Source organism: Trichechus manatus, unplaced genomic scaffold, assembly GCF_000243295.1.
Source record: "Trichechus manatus latirostris isolate Lorelei unplaced genomic scaffold, TriManLat1.0 scaffold00002, whole genome shotgun sequence".
Classification (NCBI taxonomy): Eukaryota; Metazoa; Chordata; class Mammalia; order Sirenia; family Trichechidae; genus Trichechus; species Trichechus manatus.
The window spans coordinates 36,905,233-36,918,297 of NW_004443938.1; the positions used below are offsets into that span (position 1 = coordinate 36,905,233).

Here is a 13,065-nt window from a genome sequence, read left to right on the forward strand (position 1 = left end):
TGTACTCTTTAAGAAAAAACAGCCATTTTGGTGATTTTCACACTTTGATGCAAATTGAAATTCTCCACAAGACCCTTCAGGCTAGAGAGTAAAGAATCCTGTCTTTGTCATGGGGAATATTCCAGTGATGTTAACAGAAAAGGAATACTATTAATTAGCTGGGCTTGGTGGAAGAGGACTGACTTAGCTCCAGTCTTCCATGGTATCCTCTGTGTCCCAGAGGTGCTGCCTAAAATATAATAAAAGCATATTAAGCACACTCATCCTCACCGCAATCCTATAAGGTACATGATACCATCACCCCAGTTTTACAGAGAAAACTGAGGCACTGAGAGGAGTTAAGTGAATTATCCACTGTTTGCTATTTACTCAGTGTACTCGGAGTTCCTGTTCCACCAAAGGTTTTAGAGAGGACGTTTGACTTGTCTGAGAGCATCTGGGGTCCCCTTTGGAATAAGTAGGTTTGAGAAAAAGTAAGGGAGTGTTCTGGAGGTGGGAGAATTGCATTTTGACGTTTCAAGCAGACTTGATTTTGATGAAAAGGTAAAAACAAAACAAAAAACTTTTTTTTTAACTTGTCAGTTGGCATTTTTAAATGCCATTTAATCTAAATTTGAATTTTAAGCAGGCTAGAAAGGGGGATCTTAAAGTAGGAAAGCTGATTTCATGAGAAAACAATTAATAATCACATGACTGTGTTCTTTGGAGAAAACAGTCTGAAAAAGAAGTAAAATTGGGTCAAGTGTTGAGAATTGCTCGGCCTGGCTGGTCATGACTTGCCAGGTCAGTGGGAGCTGACGGCAGTTTCCTGGATATAATGGAGGCAGATTTTCCCCCTTAATGGATTCTAGTTACTCATTTCTGTCCTTTCAACTTGGCTTGCAGAGGGGATGTTCCAAATTGTGATCTCTGTGGGAACAGGCACAGCCCTCCCCTTGCCTGTCTTCACTGGAGGGTCTCTGGTACATGGCAGATGTGCTCCTCATGACAGGTGCTGCCAAAGCTGTGTGCATACAGGCTCTGGGGTTATAGGAATGTCGGGAAAGCTGGGAATGTGTTCCTGTGTGCAAAGTGAGCCGTGGGGCACCAGCCATGCCTCCATTCATCCAGGCACTCACAAACATTGTTATGATAGAAAACTTGGCCAAAAAAACAGAAAGCCTGCTTGCCTTGAGCCCTTTCCCCCTACTGAGGAGTTTGCTGCTGCTTGTGCAAGCAAAACTCCATTTCTCCTCCCATCCTGCTGCTCCTGCCACCAAGAGGAAGAGGGAGCTGCCCAGCGGACTTACTTCTGGCTGCTGCACGTTGTAGCCTTTGGTGGGTGAATTCCCAGGACCCGCATCCCGGCAGGCTGCCGCCTTTCAGCCTGGGAGACAAGCGGCTCCCAGCCCTTCTTGATTAGGAGATGTCAGCGTTGTCAGGGCAACTGGTAACGAAGGCAGCGTATCATATTTGCCCCTCTTGTGTTGTGTGCTGAATATTTTACTGTGTGGTCACAGGAAGAAGATTCGGAAAAGGTGCTGCAGCAGGAAGGAGAAGCTGGGATCTGATTGAACAGGTTAGACAGTGGAGGGAGGCATTGGAACCTGTGTGCCTTTAATCAGAGCTTTTCTGGAAGGAGTGTGTGAGTGAGTGTGTGCGTGCGTGCATGTGCCTGTGGGGAGTAAGTGGGAGGGGGCTTGTTGGGAAGGTTGAGGGGTTGCTGCTAGGTGAGGGGAAACTGCAGGGCCTCAGTTGCCAAGTGGCTGGTAGTATCTGTCAGCTGTTTGCACACTGTTTACCCGTAGGGGATCTATTACAAGTGCTCAGATGAACCGGCAGCTTAGGAACTAGCAGCTTCCTGGGAGCTGCAATTCATAAGCATATATTTTTAATATAATAATAATTAAAAAAAAAAAAGCAAGTAGCAGCGGTATGCCGGGATCAGCTACAGCTATTCGACAAGAGAGACTGAAGAAGACCCATGCAAGGCCAATTCCCCTTGGTTTGTTCACCATTAATGAGGAAGATGAACAGCAAAAGAATGGCAATTCCAGAAGACAGAAAGGTATGCATTAGCTCTACCCTTTGGTTGGGGCTGGACGCGGCCCCACTTTCCCACACTGCCTATAGCACATTTTACAAACTGTACTTATATAGTGCATGCTGTGTGAAGTGCTAGTGACCCCCTAGCGCAGTTTGCCAGCGGGTGTTTACACACTCCGTAGAGTTGTGTGTGCATGAAATGAGGAACAGTTTTTGCAGATTTGGTAGATTTCCGATCAGCTGCCTTTTTGACCCAAGCTCCCTTGTTGGCCTAGAGATCTTTAATGTTCATGCTGACTTTTAACAGTTAATGCTGACTCAGTGCTCATCAGGAGGAAGAAATAGGAGTGAGCAAGGTTTAAATAAACATCTCCCTACCTGCTTTACGTGTACCAGATGATTTTTGTTTCTTTTAATGAGGTGAATTTTCTCCAAAGGAATGATTTAGACAAAGTGACAGAGTGCAGCCTTTCCGTGGGCAGAGGGTAAGGATGTTAGTTCCTTTTCTGTACTGAAATGCTTAAGAGCATGAAGAGGAGGAAAACAAACATTGAGGGTGACAGTTGAGGGCAAAGCTAGGGAACAAGGGAGGTATCTGTGAGGCTTTATAACTTCTGATGATAGCTCTGCCGCTGAATGCGCATACAGAAGTTGAAATATGCTGGGTATAGAAAAGGAGGTCTGATTCTTGTGCTGTACCTCACAGTGATGAGATGCAGCAGCAGCTGGCTCGGTTTCCTGAGTCTGTTTACTGCATCATCTTTAGCATTGTCTCACAGCCAGCCCTGCCAGGGCTTTAATTATCAGTCAGAGATGGCAGCATCGTGCATTTTTTGAAGAAGGGCTTTAACACTTGCAGTTTAAGTTTTCCAAAATAGATAAGCTTTTCTCCTCTTAAGCAGATAGGTTATAAGTTTTGTGGTTCTCATGTGCTGATTAAATTTGAGCTTGCATTCAAATTCTTCTGTCGCTGAGATATCAAATTTTCCTTAGCGTGGTACAGAGAGGTAAGATGGCAAAGTAGCAAGCAAATATTTAAGCAATCATAGAATGAGTGTTTACATAGACCCAGTGTCTGAACACTACTGGTTTTCTTTTTCCTGGTTCTTGGGTGAATTTCAGTTTGGTTTTATAAGGTATAATTGAAACTGTCTACTTTAAATCCAAAAGTGTATTTTAACTTCATTTTTAAAAGACTATACAGGGAAGTTCTAACAAGTAGGATCGTATTACTGTAATTGATTTTTATTTACTATTAGACATGGCCTCTATCTAAGTACCAGATGACCTCAGGAATCTAATAACAATGGTATGAATGGAAGGTGACTTATATGGTTCTTTTATTTGCCCGTGAGTTAGGTAGTTGAACCAGAGAGCGTGGCTCTTATTGAAAACGCAATACTTTAAATTGTTAATAGCAAATCATTTGGCCCTCTAGGGGTTGGTAACTTTGAAAATCAATGTGGTTTTGTTGAATTGTGCCCACAGTGTTATTTTTGGAAGTATTCTTCTTGATTTGTGGCACTTTTTCCTTGGGTGTCCTGGAACAGTAATTTAGAATAACCATCCATTTTGTTCTTAGTAATTTTCTTGAATAATTCTTCTGTCCTTCTCTCTCTCTCTCTCTTTTTTTTTTCTTTCAATTACCTTTCAGTAGTTTATTTGTGAAGGCAAGAAGAATGGGGGTGGGGAGGAAAGTAGGTACTTCTAAAACCTGTTTGTTTTTGCTGAGTACAGCTCTATGGATAAGAGAGACTAAATCAGAGAGTTCCTGATCCCCTACTGTTTTCCTTTTTCTACCCCTCCCACAAAAGAGAGAGAGACTGGAGGTGGGGGTGGGGATCCTGCGCTGATAAAGATGTCCAGAATTTTGTATATCCCCAAATGTCTCTTAATTTATAGACACGTTCAATAAAATAAGCAGATAAATTACCCTTGGCCTCCCTGTTTATGCTTCATGAAACTATTGGCTTTGATTCTAAATTCCTCATCAGGTCTATTTGAACAATAGGAATGTTCACTTTCTAGTCCAGTGCTGTCCAATAGAACTTTCTGTGATAATGAAAATTTTCTATATCTACTCTGTCCAATACAGTAGCCACTAGCCCCGTGTGGCTACAGAGCACTTGAAATATGGCAAGTATGACTAAGAAACTGGTTTTTAAATTATAGTTAATTTTACTTAATTTAAATTTAAATAGCCACAAGTGGCCAATGGTTACCTGGTTGGACAACACAGTCCTAGTCTATAGAACTATGACCTTCTGAATTTGTGTCCTTTCTGCTTTGTTCATCCTCATTGCTTTCTGCTGCCAGATGTGGTCGGGTCCTGAAATAAATGTAGTTATTAAGAAGGGCATCATGGAGCAGACAGTCTCTTCATTGCAAGAGAGCATGGTAACCTGGATTTACTGACAATTTCATCTTTCCTTTCCACTTAACTGTTGTTGCCTGCTCTGAATATAATTCTTACCAGTCATCAGTTGCCTGTACAATTTTTTGCAGCTTTTAATGGACTCTATTTTCCAAATTATTTCCAAAGCAACATAGCAAGATGAAATACAGGCTGTCTTTTATGTGTGACTATTAAGATAAGCAATCAGAAAATTTGTTCTCTTTTTGAACCACTCCCTGGTCTAATCAGCCAACCACGTCCAAACCTGATTTTTATGCTTAGTATTTTTTTTCTTTCATTAACAGGAATAAAGAGGCTTGCTATCTAAATTCAATAAGCTAAAAGCATCTGTCCAGGATTGCCCTGGGTTACATAGGGGGTTTTTAATGGTGAGTAGCATCCATCTATCCAGTTACTCGGGCTGTTGAATAACCATTATAATGAACTCAACAGGAATGAACGCATCAGTTACCTTCTAGACTCCCAAATGGTGACTTCGGAGTTATCTGGTGGAGTGAGACAGTAGTTTTGCTAGCTGGTAGACTAGGTAAATTCTTGAAGGAGTGATTGCTCTTCCATGCAATCAATAGGAATGTAAATGTTTTACATTGCCTTCTTATTAACATATAACATTTAAATAGTCATTTGGAGTGAGCTGGCCTTAGGCTGTTGCTGTTATATCTCAGAAACCTAAACCTCAGTTAATGCTGACTTCAGGACCCGCTTAGAAGAGATTGTTTAGGTACTACAGTAACTAAATGCCCTTGTGTAGGTTTCAAGGCGAACCTGCCTTATGGTAAATTTTGCTGAGCACAATGTGATTATTAAGTAATGAGACATTTTCTCCCTAAACCAGCATTTGCTAAACGCTCACTCGGTGCAAATTACTCTGCTGGGGCACTGTGGAAGGGATGCGAAGATAATTGACATGGTTTCTGCTCTCAAAAGTGTTTTCTGTCTTCTGGAAGAAGACAGATGTATACAAATAATGCAGGAGTATAAACTGAAATCAGGAGATGAGGAAGACAGGATGGAGTTGCAGAAATGTTAAATACGTGCTAAGTGTGGAACTATTAGCCTCAAGTTTTCAAACTGTAGCATGGGGGTTAAGTAATATAGGCTCCCATCCTGTCCCACGCCAAATGCATGGCTGAGCTTGGCAGCTCACATAAGCCTCAAGGCAGGAGCACAGAATGATGGGTGGAGAGGCCACTTTTAAATTTAGTTGTAGAACTTGGACATCCATACAATGTTTTCCTATAAGTAGTCATTTCTTGAGGCTCCCATGTTCATGTGAAAGTACAACCATTATACAATACATTTCATAACATCTCTTATGTAATAGTCTCCTGACCCATTTTGAGAACCAGCTAAAGAAATCATCTCATTGACTTTATACCTGTCTTGTTTTTCATATAAAATCTGATTGGTATCCAGCTTCAGTACTAAATTTACTCATGTGCCTTGACTCTGAGTGACTTTGGACTGATTTTGTAAAAATTACCATCACCCTTAAAAGATGAAAGACTAATTAATCACTCACTAGACTGATTATGGTCTCCCTGCTTTCAGTCTTGCTTTTTTCCATAACATGCCAATAATGTAATCCTTCTAATGTGAAAATCAGCCCATATCACTTGTATTTTAAAACTTCTCAGTGGTGCTGCTTCACCTAAAATAGAGGTCTCAACTGGCATCCTTGAGCTTTGTTTGGTCTACAGGTATGTTTATTTGGCCCCTGAACTTTTTTTTTTTTTAAAAAAAACTGAGTCAGCATTTAGGAACTGAGAGATTTTACATAACAATCTGAATTTCAGCTTCCCTTGAAAAACTAGAAGATGTGGCCATACTTGGTGAATGTTTTTTCATGGCAGCAATCAGCTGAAGCTAAGCAGCAGCTGCCACCTTAGATGGGTCATGCATGCATGCTCCTGTTTGCCACAATCCCCACCCATCTTCCAGACTGTGCATTACCTGGCCTGCCTCAGTTATTTACATTACATTAGTCGTTCGTATTTGTAACCCCTGACCTAAGGAATAAGTCCAAGCTCCTTAGGTTGGCACATGGACTGCCTATCGCCTGGCCCCTGGCTCCCTCTCCATCTCTTTCCTACCACTCTTTTGTTGAAACTTATGCTCCAGCAGCATCAAAGTGCTTGCATATTCCTGTTCTATCCTGCTATTGCAGGCCTGTGTGTCCTCATGGTCTTCCCTCTGCTTTCTTCACCTTTCTTCCTCATCTGGATAACTCTAACTCATCCTTTAGACTGAGATCAGGTGTCATCTCCTCCAGAGCTAGCTTGGTGTCATCTCCTCTAGAAAACCTCCTGTCTCCCTCCCAATCTCCCCTTTCCTGGGGACAGTTCCCCAGTTGCAACCCCTCATTGTGCTCCTGTGGCACCCTCAGTTCCATACTTAGTTCTGTCCTGACGCTTGTCTTAAAGGAAACATTGCCGTCAAGTCAATTCTGACTCATAGTGACCCTATAGGACAGAGTAGAACAGCCCCATAGGGTTTCCTAGGATCAGCTGGTGGATTCGAACTGCTGACCTTTTGGTTAGAAGCCTGAGCTCTTAACCACCATGCCACCAGGGCTCTGACCTTGTCTTAATGTAATGAAATTATCTATGTACGCATCCCAGTCCTTCCCTAGACTGCTTTTTTAAGGGCTGAGACTACTCCTCTTTGTACCCTGCACCTTTATGAGTGTGTGGAACATTCTTGAACAAAGGTAAACTTAACATTCAAGAGTAACTTTCACAGGCTCTGAAGGTCTTTCTACCAAAGTAACTACTTTGGATATGTAAGTTATGACATGTCAGTCACATTACATTCAGCCACAGTGCATTTATCTAAGTGTATCAGGAATTCGACTCTTTCGTTTTCACTTTCCATCATGCTATTGAGCATTTTCTTTGGTGGAAAAATGAAGTTACAAGGTGGTATTAGTTAACTATTTTGTAAATATCAAGATTACTAATGTCTTCAGCCCCTTTTGTTAGCTAATTACAGGTTAGAGTGTTAAGAAATACAATTTTTCTTTGAAATTTTGACTCAGTAGTTTGGAGAAACTGTGCTACTGCCTCCTCCTCCCCCTCACCCCCCATTTTGTTAAAAATGTGTATTCATGGAGACTGCAGTGGCGTCTCTTCTTTTGACCTGTCCACTGTAAAGGTAGAATTTCTGCCTGTTAAGGTTTCCAAATGAAATATAATCTGGCATTTACTATTTTATTCCCATTGGATAGGTGATGATCTAGCAAGCGTAATGTCCTCTTTGTAAGTCATGAGTCTTTTTGTTTTCAAAGGGAAGTCTTATGTCAAGATGTAGGAATGTGACTCTAGAATCATTCTCACACATTTCTTGTTTCTTTTCTTTATGCTTTAGGATTTGGACCGTTGTTTATTCCCGGTGTTCTTATTTGTGGCATTTCACGACTAGGCAAATGGTTTAACAGCTAATGAGACAAAGGTATATTTTATAAGAGCAAAATATCAAAGAGCCCTATATGATAATCTTGAAGTTAAACCTACTGGGAAAACTTTCATTTGCTGAAGAGATCTAAATGTTTTTTTCAAAGTATTTACATAAAGATGAAAAGAATAGGGAATGGCAGGAACAAAGATCAGAGCATCTAATGTATGTCTCCACTCATTGGAATCTCTATAAATATTTGTTGAGTAAGTGAATATATCTGTCCCTCAAGCATTCTTTATTATAGAAGTAGATGTTACCATGCATATCACTGTGTACAAGGGGAACATAATTTAACTTGTACATAACCAAATTCTTTGTATAGTGAGGTATGATATATAGTGGAATTTCCTTGCTATATAAAACTAAAAGGCTTAAAAATTGTGTGCCTGTTTCAAGAACTATAATTGATGGGACTAGAATTGCTGACTGTGCCAACCATAGGAACCCAATGCCAAGTATTGTCTTAGACTCTCTTCAGGTGATAAATCTTAAAACATTATTTATTGGAAAGCTAGAGTCTGAGCTTGTATTGAGTATCCATTTCCACTAACATCAGCATATCTCAAGGAGCAAATTTAAATTTAATCCCTTGCTACCAAAGAATTTCTAGGTGACTTGCAGGCATCTTGCTATGTTTTTCGTTTAGTAGAAACTAATACTTTAACAGTAACAAACATGATTCCTTCTTAATTCTCAGATCTTTTAGAAATTTGTTGTTGTTGTTAGCAGCCCTCGAGTTGTCCCCTGACTCATGGCAACCCTATACACAATATGTTAAGTTTATGATCTAGACTAGCCAATCTCAAAAGGCAAATCATACCCCATCATATGCTAGAGCAAGATGCAAAGGCCCAAATTGTATCACAAATGGACATCAGAAATTGTGTTTGAAATGCCTCTTTACCAGATCTGTTAACCAGAGCACCGTTCAATATTTATGCCAGCTATAAAATGCAAGTTTTATTTTTGAGGCTATCTGCCCATCTATGGTTAGTTGGTGAGAAATTCTAATAGATTCTGCCCAAGTCCAAAGAATTTGCAATTCTTGATCCAGTGTGGAGTGTGGATGCAGGTGGAATGGCAACAGAGATTAGAAGTATGCTGTTGTTATTAGGTGCTGTTGGAGTTGGTTCTGATTCATAGCAACTCTACATGTAACAGAATGAAACACAGACCAGTCCTCTGCCACCCTCACAGTTGTTGCTCTATTTTTGCGCATTATTGTAGCCACTGTGCCACTCCAGCTCATTGAGGGTCATCCTCTTTTTTGCTGACCCTCTACCTTACTAGGCATGATGTCTTTCTCCAGGGACTGGTCCCTCCTGATAACATGTCCAAAGTACCTGAGATGAAGTCTTTCCATCCTCGCTTCTAATGAGCATTCTGACTGTACTTCTTCCAAGACAGACTTTTTTGTTCTTCTGGCAGTCCATGGTATATTCAGTATCCTTCGCCAATACCATAATTTGAAGGCATCAGTTCTTCTTTGGTTTTCCTTATTCGTTGTCCAGCTTTTGCGTGTATATGAGCCGACTGAAAATATCGTGGCTTGGGTCAGGCACACCTGAGTCCTGAAAGTGACATCTTTGCTTTTTAACACTTTAAAGTGGTCTTTTGCAGCAGATTTGCTCAATGCAATACGTTGTTTGATTTCTTGACTACTGCTACCACGGACATTGATTGTGGACCCAAGTAAAATGAAATCTTTGACAACTTCAGTCTTTTTCCCGTTTACCATGATGTTGCTTATTGGTCCAGTTGTGAGGATTTTTGTTTTCTTGATGTTGAGGTGTAATCCATACTGAAGGCTATTGTCTTTGATCTTCATCAGTAAGTGCTTCAAGTCCTCTTCACTTTCAGCAAGTAAGGTTATTCATCTCCGTGTTACAGGTTGCTAATGAGTCTTCTTCCAATCCTGATGCCGCATTCTTCTTCATATAGTCCAGCTTCTAAAATTATTTGCTCAGCATACTCAGATTTGCTTAGATTCAATAAATATGGTGAAAGGATACAACCCTGATGCACACCTTTCCTTTTAAACCACGCAGAATCCCCTTGTTCTTTTTGAACGACTGCCTCTTGGTCTAAGTACAGGGTCCTGATGAGCATAATTAAGTGTTCTGGAATTCCCATTCCCATTCTTCACAGTGTTATCCATAATTTGTTATGATCCAGGCAGTTGAATGCCTTTGCTTGGTCAATACAAAACAGGTAGACATCTTTCTGGTATTCCCTGCGTTCAGCCAAGATCCATCTGACATCAGCAATGACGTCCCTCGTTCCACGTCCTCTTCTGAATCTGGCTTGAATTTCTGGCATTTCCCTGTCTATGTACTGCTGCAATCACTTTTGAATTATCTTCAGCAAAATTTTACTTGTGTGTGATATTGATGACATTGTTTGATAATTTCCACTTTCTGTTTGATCACCTTTCTTTGGAATGGGCGCAAATATAGATCTCTTCCGGTCAGTTGGCCAGGTAGCTGTCTTCCAAATTTCTTGGCATAGATGAGTGAGTGCTCCCAGTGCTGCATCTATTTGTTGAAACATCTCAGTTTGGTATTCCATCAATTCCTGGAGACTTGTTTTTCACCAGTGCCTTCGGTGCAGCTTGGGCCTCTTCTTCAGTATCATCGGTTCCTGATCATATGCTGCTTCCTGAAATGGTTGAACGTCAACCAATTTTTTTGTTACAGTGACCCATTGTATTCCTTCAATCTTCTTTTGATGCTTCCTGCATAGGCCCACTACAGTAGAAGCAAGATACTAAATTCACACAGGATTCGGTGGACTGTGTCACTCTAAAACAATCATTGGAAACAGAAGTATCGAGGCTGGCACTACCTCTGTATTCCTAATAGGATTACTTTCAGGGTCAGGAATTAAATGCATCGTTAAGGGATGGCTTGGAGTGAGGATGGAGGGTTGGAATCTTTGCCAGTGTCTCTTAAAACCTTCCCAAATAAACAATCTAGTAGTAAATTTAAGTAGAAACAAAGCTTCAATAGAAGATTCCCCCTTAAAATACATTGTTGCCTCTGAGCCTCTATAAGTTGTTGGTTGCTGTAAAGTGGGTTCAACTCATGGCGATCCCATGTGTGTTAGAGAAGAACTGTGCTCCTTAGGGTTTTCAACAGCTGATTTTTCAGACATAGATCACCAGGCTTTTCTTCAGAGGCACCTCTGAATGGACTCAAACCTCCAACCTTTTGGTTAGCAGCCAAATGTGTTAACTGTAGCACTATCCAGGGACTCCTGAGCCTTTATGTTAGAACTGCTGAAATTTAGGACCAGTCACTATCAGGGTTATCAGTGTGTATGATGGGAGAATGGGATACTAGGAAACGTTTAACCAGGTTGACTAGTAGTTGAAGCTAACCTAGATTATTAGAAATTCAGACTAATTTTGTGTGAAAGACTGTGATGTGATAGAAAGAGCAGTGCTTGTGGAAATAGGCTAGTTACTGTGATTTAATCCTGGCAAGCCTCAGTTTTCTCATCTGTAAAATGAGATTAATAAAATCATGCTCACCCTGCTGGCATAGTGGTTAAGTGCTACAGCTGCTAACCAAAAGGCCAGCAGTTCTAATCCACCAGGCGCTTCTTGGAATATGAGTATGAGTTGCAGTCGACTCAATGGCAATGGGTTTGGGTTTTTTTTTTGGTTCACAGGTGGTGGCAAGGATTAGAGGTTATATTAGCACTTAGCCTACCTTCTGGAAAATATTTGGGACTCATTAAATGATAGTTGTAATAATGGTAATTTATAACCAAATATCGCACATTTTCTGATAACTTCTACTGACAAGTGCCGTTGGGGGAGTGGGCTAGTGGAAAGACCATCATGCTGTCTGTTCCAGCACCTTAATTAATCAGTCTCTTTATTATGGAGATGTTTTCCCTGGTCTAGTTTCCTACTTTTTATCTTAAATTACTTTTGAATGAAAATTTCCATGAGGCTCCTCACTTTAAGGTCTTTTACTCACTTCCCCAAAATAGGTATATGTGACTGGATCCTTGTCCTGGGTTCATTCCTACAGGTGAAATGTGCTAGATGTCAGGGAGATTACTCATCGCAGTACCCTGTAGTTTTGTTGTATTAAATGAAGGAGATAAATTGCCATTATGTCAGATCACCTCACTTGTTATTTCAAATATGATTAAGGAGTGTACCTTTTATTCTTTGGGATTAATGGAAATTTCTGGTCTGCCTTAGTCTGGGAATAATATCTTGAAAATCAGTCAAAAGGAAATTTCTTTTGCGGTTTTATTTTTCTTTCCTCCTGATGTGAGAGGTATCTTTATAAAAGCTGCTTGCTGGAAATGCCCTAGGATTGTGGGCAGCTCTCTACCAGTGATTTAGTTACAGTTGCTCACATTAGGGGCTGCCAGTTTTACGCAGATTGTTTTTTTCTTTTCATATGCTTATTTTCAGCACTAAGACTTCTTGTTCTGAGTATGGTTAGTCTCTTTTATTTCAATGTTTTTTTAATTTCTCTTTGGTAGTCTTGTTTCTTTCACTCATCAATTAGCAGTAAGTACTATAGTACTGGTATTGAAAGTCCCCTGTTAGATGTTATATACTGCTATTGTTAAACGTATATGCTAGGTGGAGCTTTGTTTCTTGATGCAGTAGCTATTGTCCTACTCAAAGCTGTTCCCTCTACCTGGTGTGTACTTTGACTTCTTATTTATTTACCTCTCTTTACCTGCTCAATTCCTACTTGCCCTTCAGTTTAAATGTCATTTCCTTAAGGATGTCCCTAGACTAGGTGGTCCCAGGTTCTAGGCTCTCATTGAATTGTGTACTTGTCCTTTGTTGCTCCAAATAAATTGTAGAGTTGATCTGACATAATGGCAATTTATCTCCTTCATTTAATACAACAAAACTACAGGGTACTGCGATGAGTAATCTCCCGGACATCTACAAAAAAGGTTTTTTTTTTTTGCCGAGTAGTTGTTTGATGTCTGGCTCCCCAACTGGACTTTGCTCTGAGAGGCCAGTGAGCAAATGTTATATTTCCACTGTGTCACCGACACCTAATATAAACAACAACAAAAAAACCTATTTCCGTCGAGTCGATTCCGACTCATAGCAACCCCATAGGACAGAGTAGAACTGCCCTGTAGCGTTTCCAAGGAGCGGCTGGTAGATTCGAACTGCCAGC

The 13,065-nt window shown here is 40.6% G+C and overlaps 1 protein-coding gene across 1 annotated transcript in view; it reads left to right on the forward strand.

Moving 5' to 3' along the window:
* The first annotated feature begins 1,183 nt into the window (after window positions 1-1,183).
* MAP7 (microtubule associated protein 7) overlaps window positions 1,184-13,065 on the forward strand; it is a 167,867-nt gene continuing 155,985 nt past the window's right edge. Inside the window, exons 1-2 of the mRNA XM_023728362.1 lie at window positions 1,184-1,317; window positions 1,908-2,047. Coding sequence (XP_023584130.1) covers window positions 1,915-2,047 — 133 coding nt within the window. The 5' untranslated portion in view covers window positions 1,184-1,317; window positions 1,908-1,914. The remainder of the gene's footprint in view (window positions 1,318-1,907; window positions 2,048-13,065) is intronic.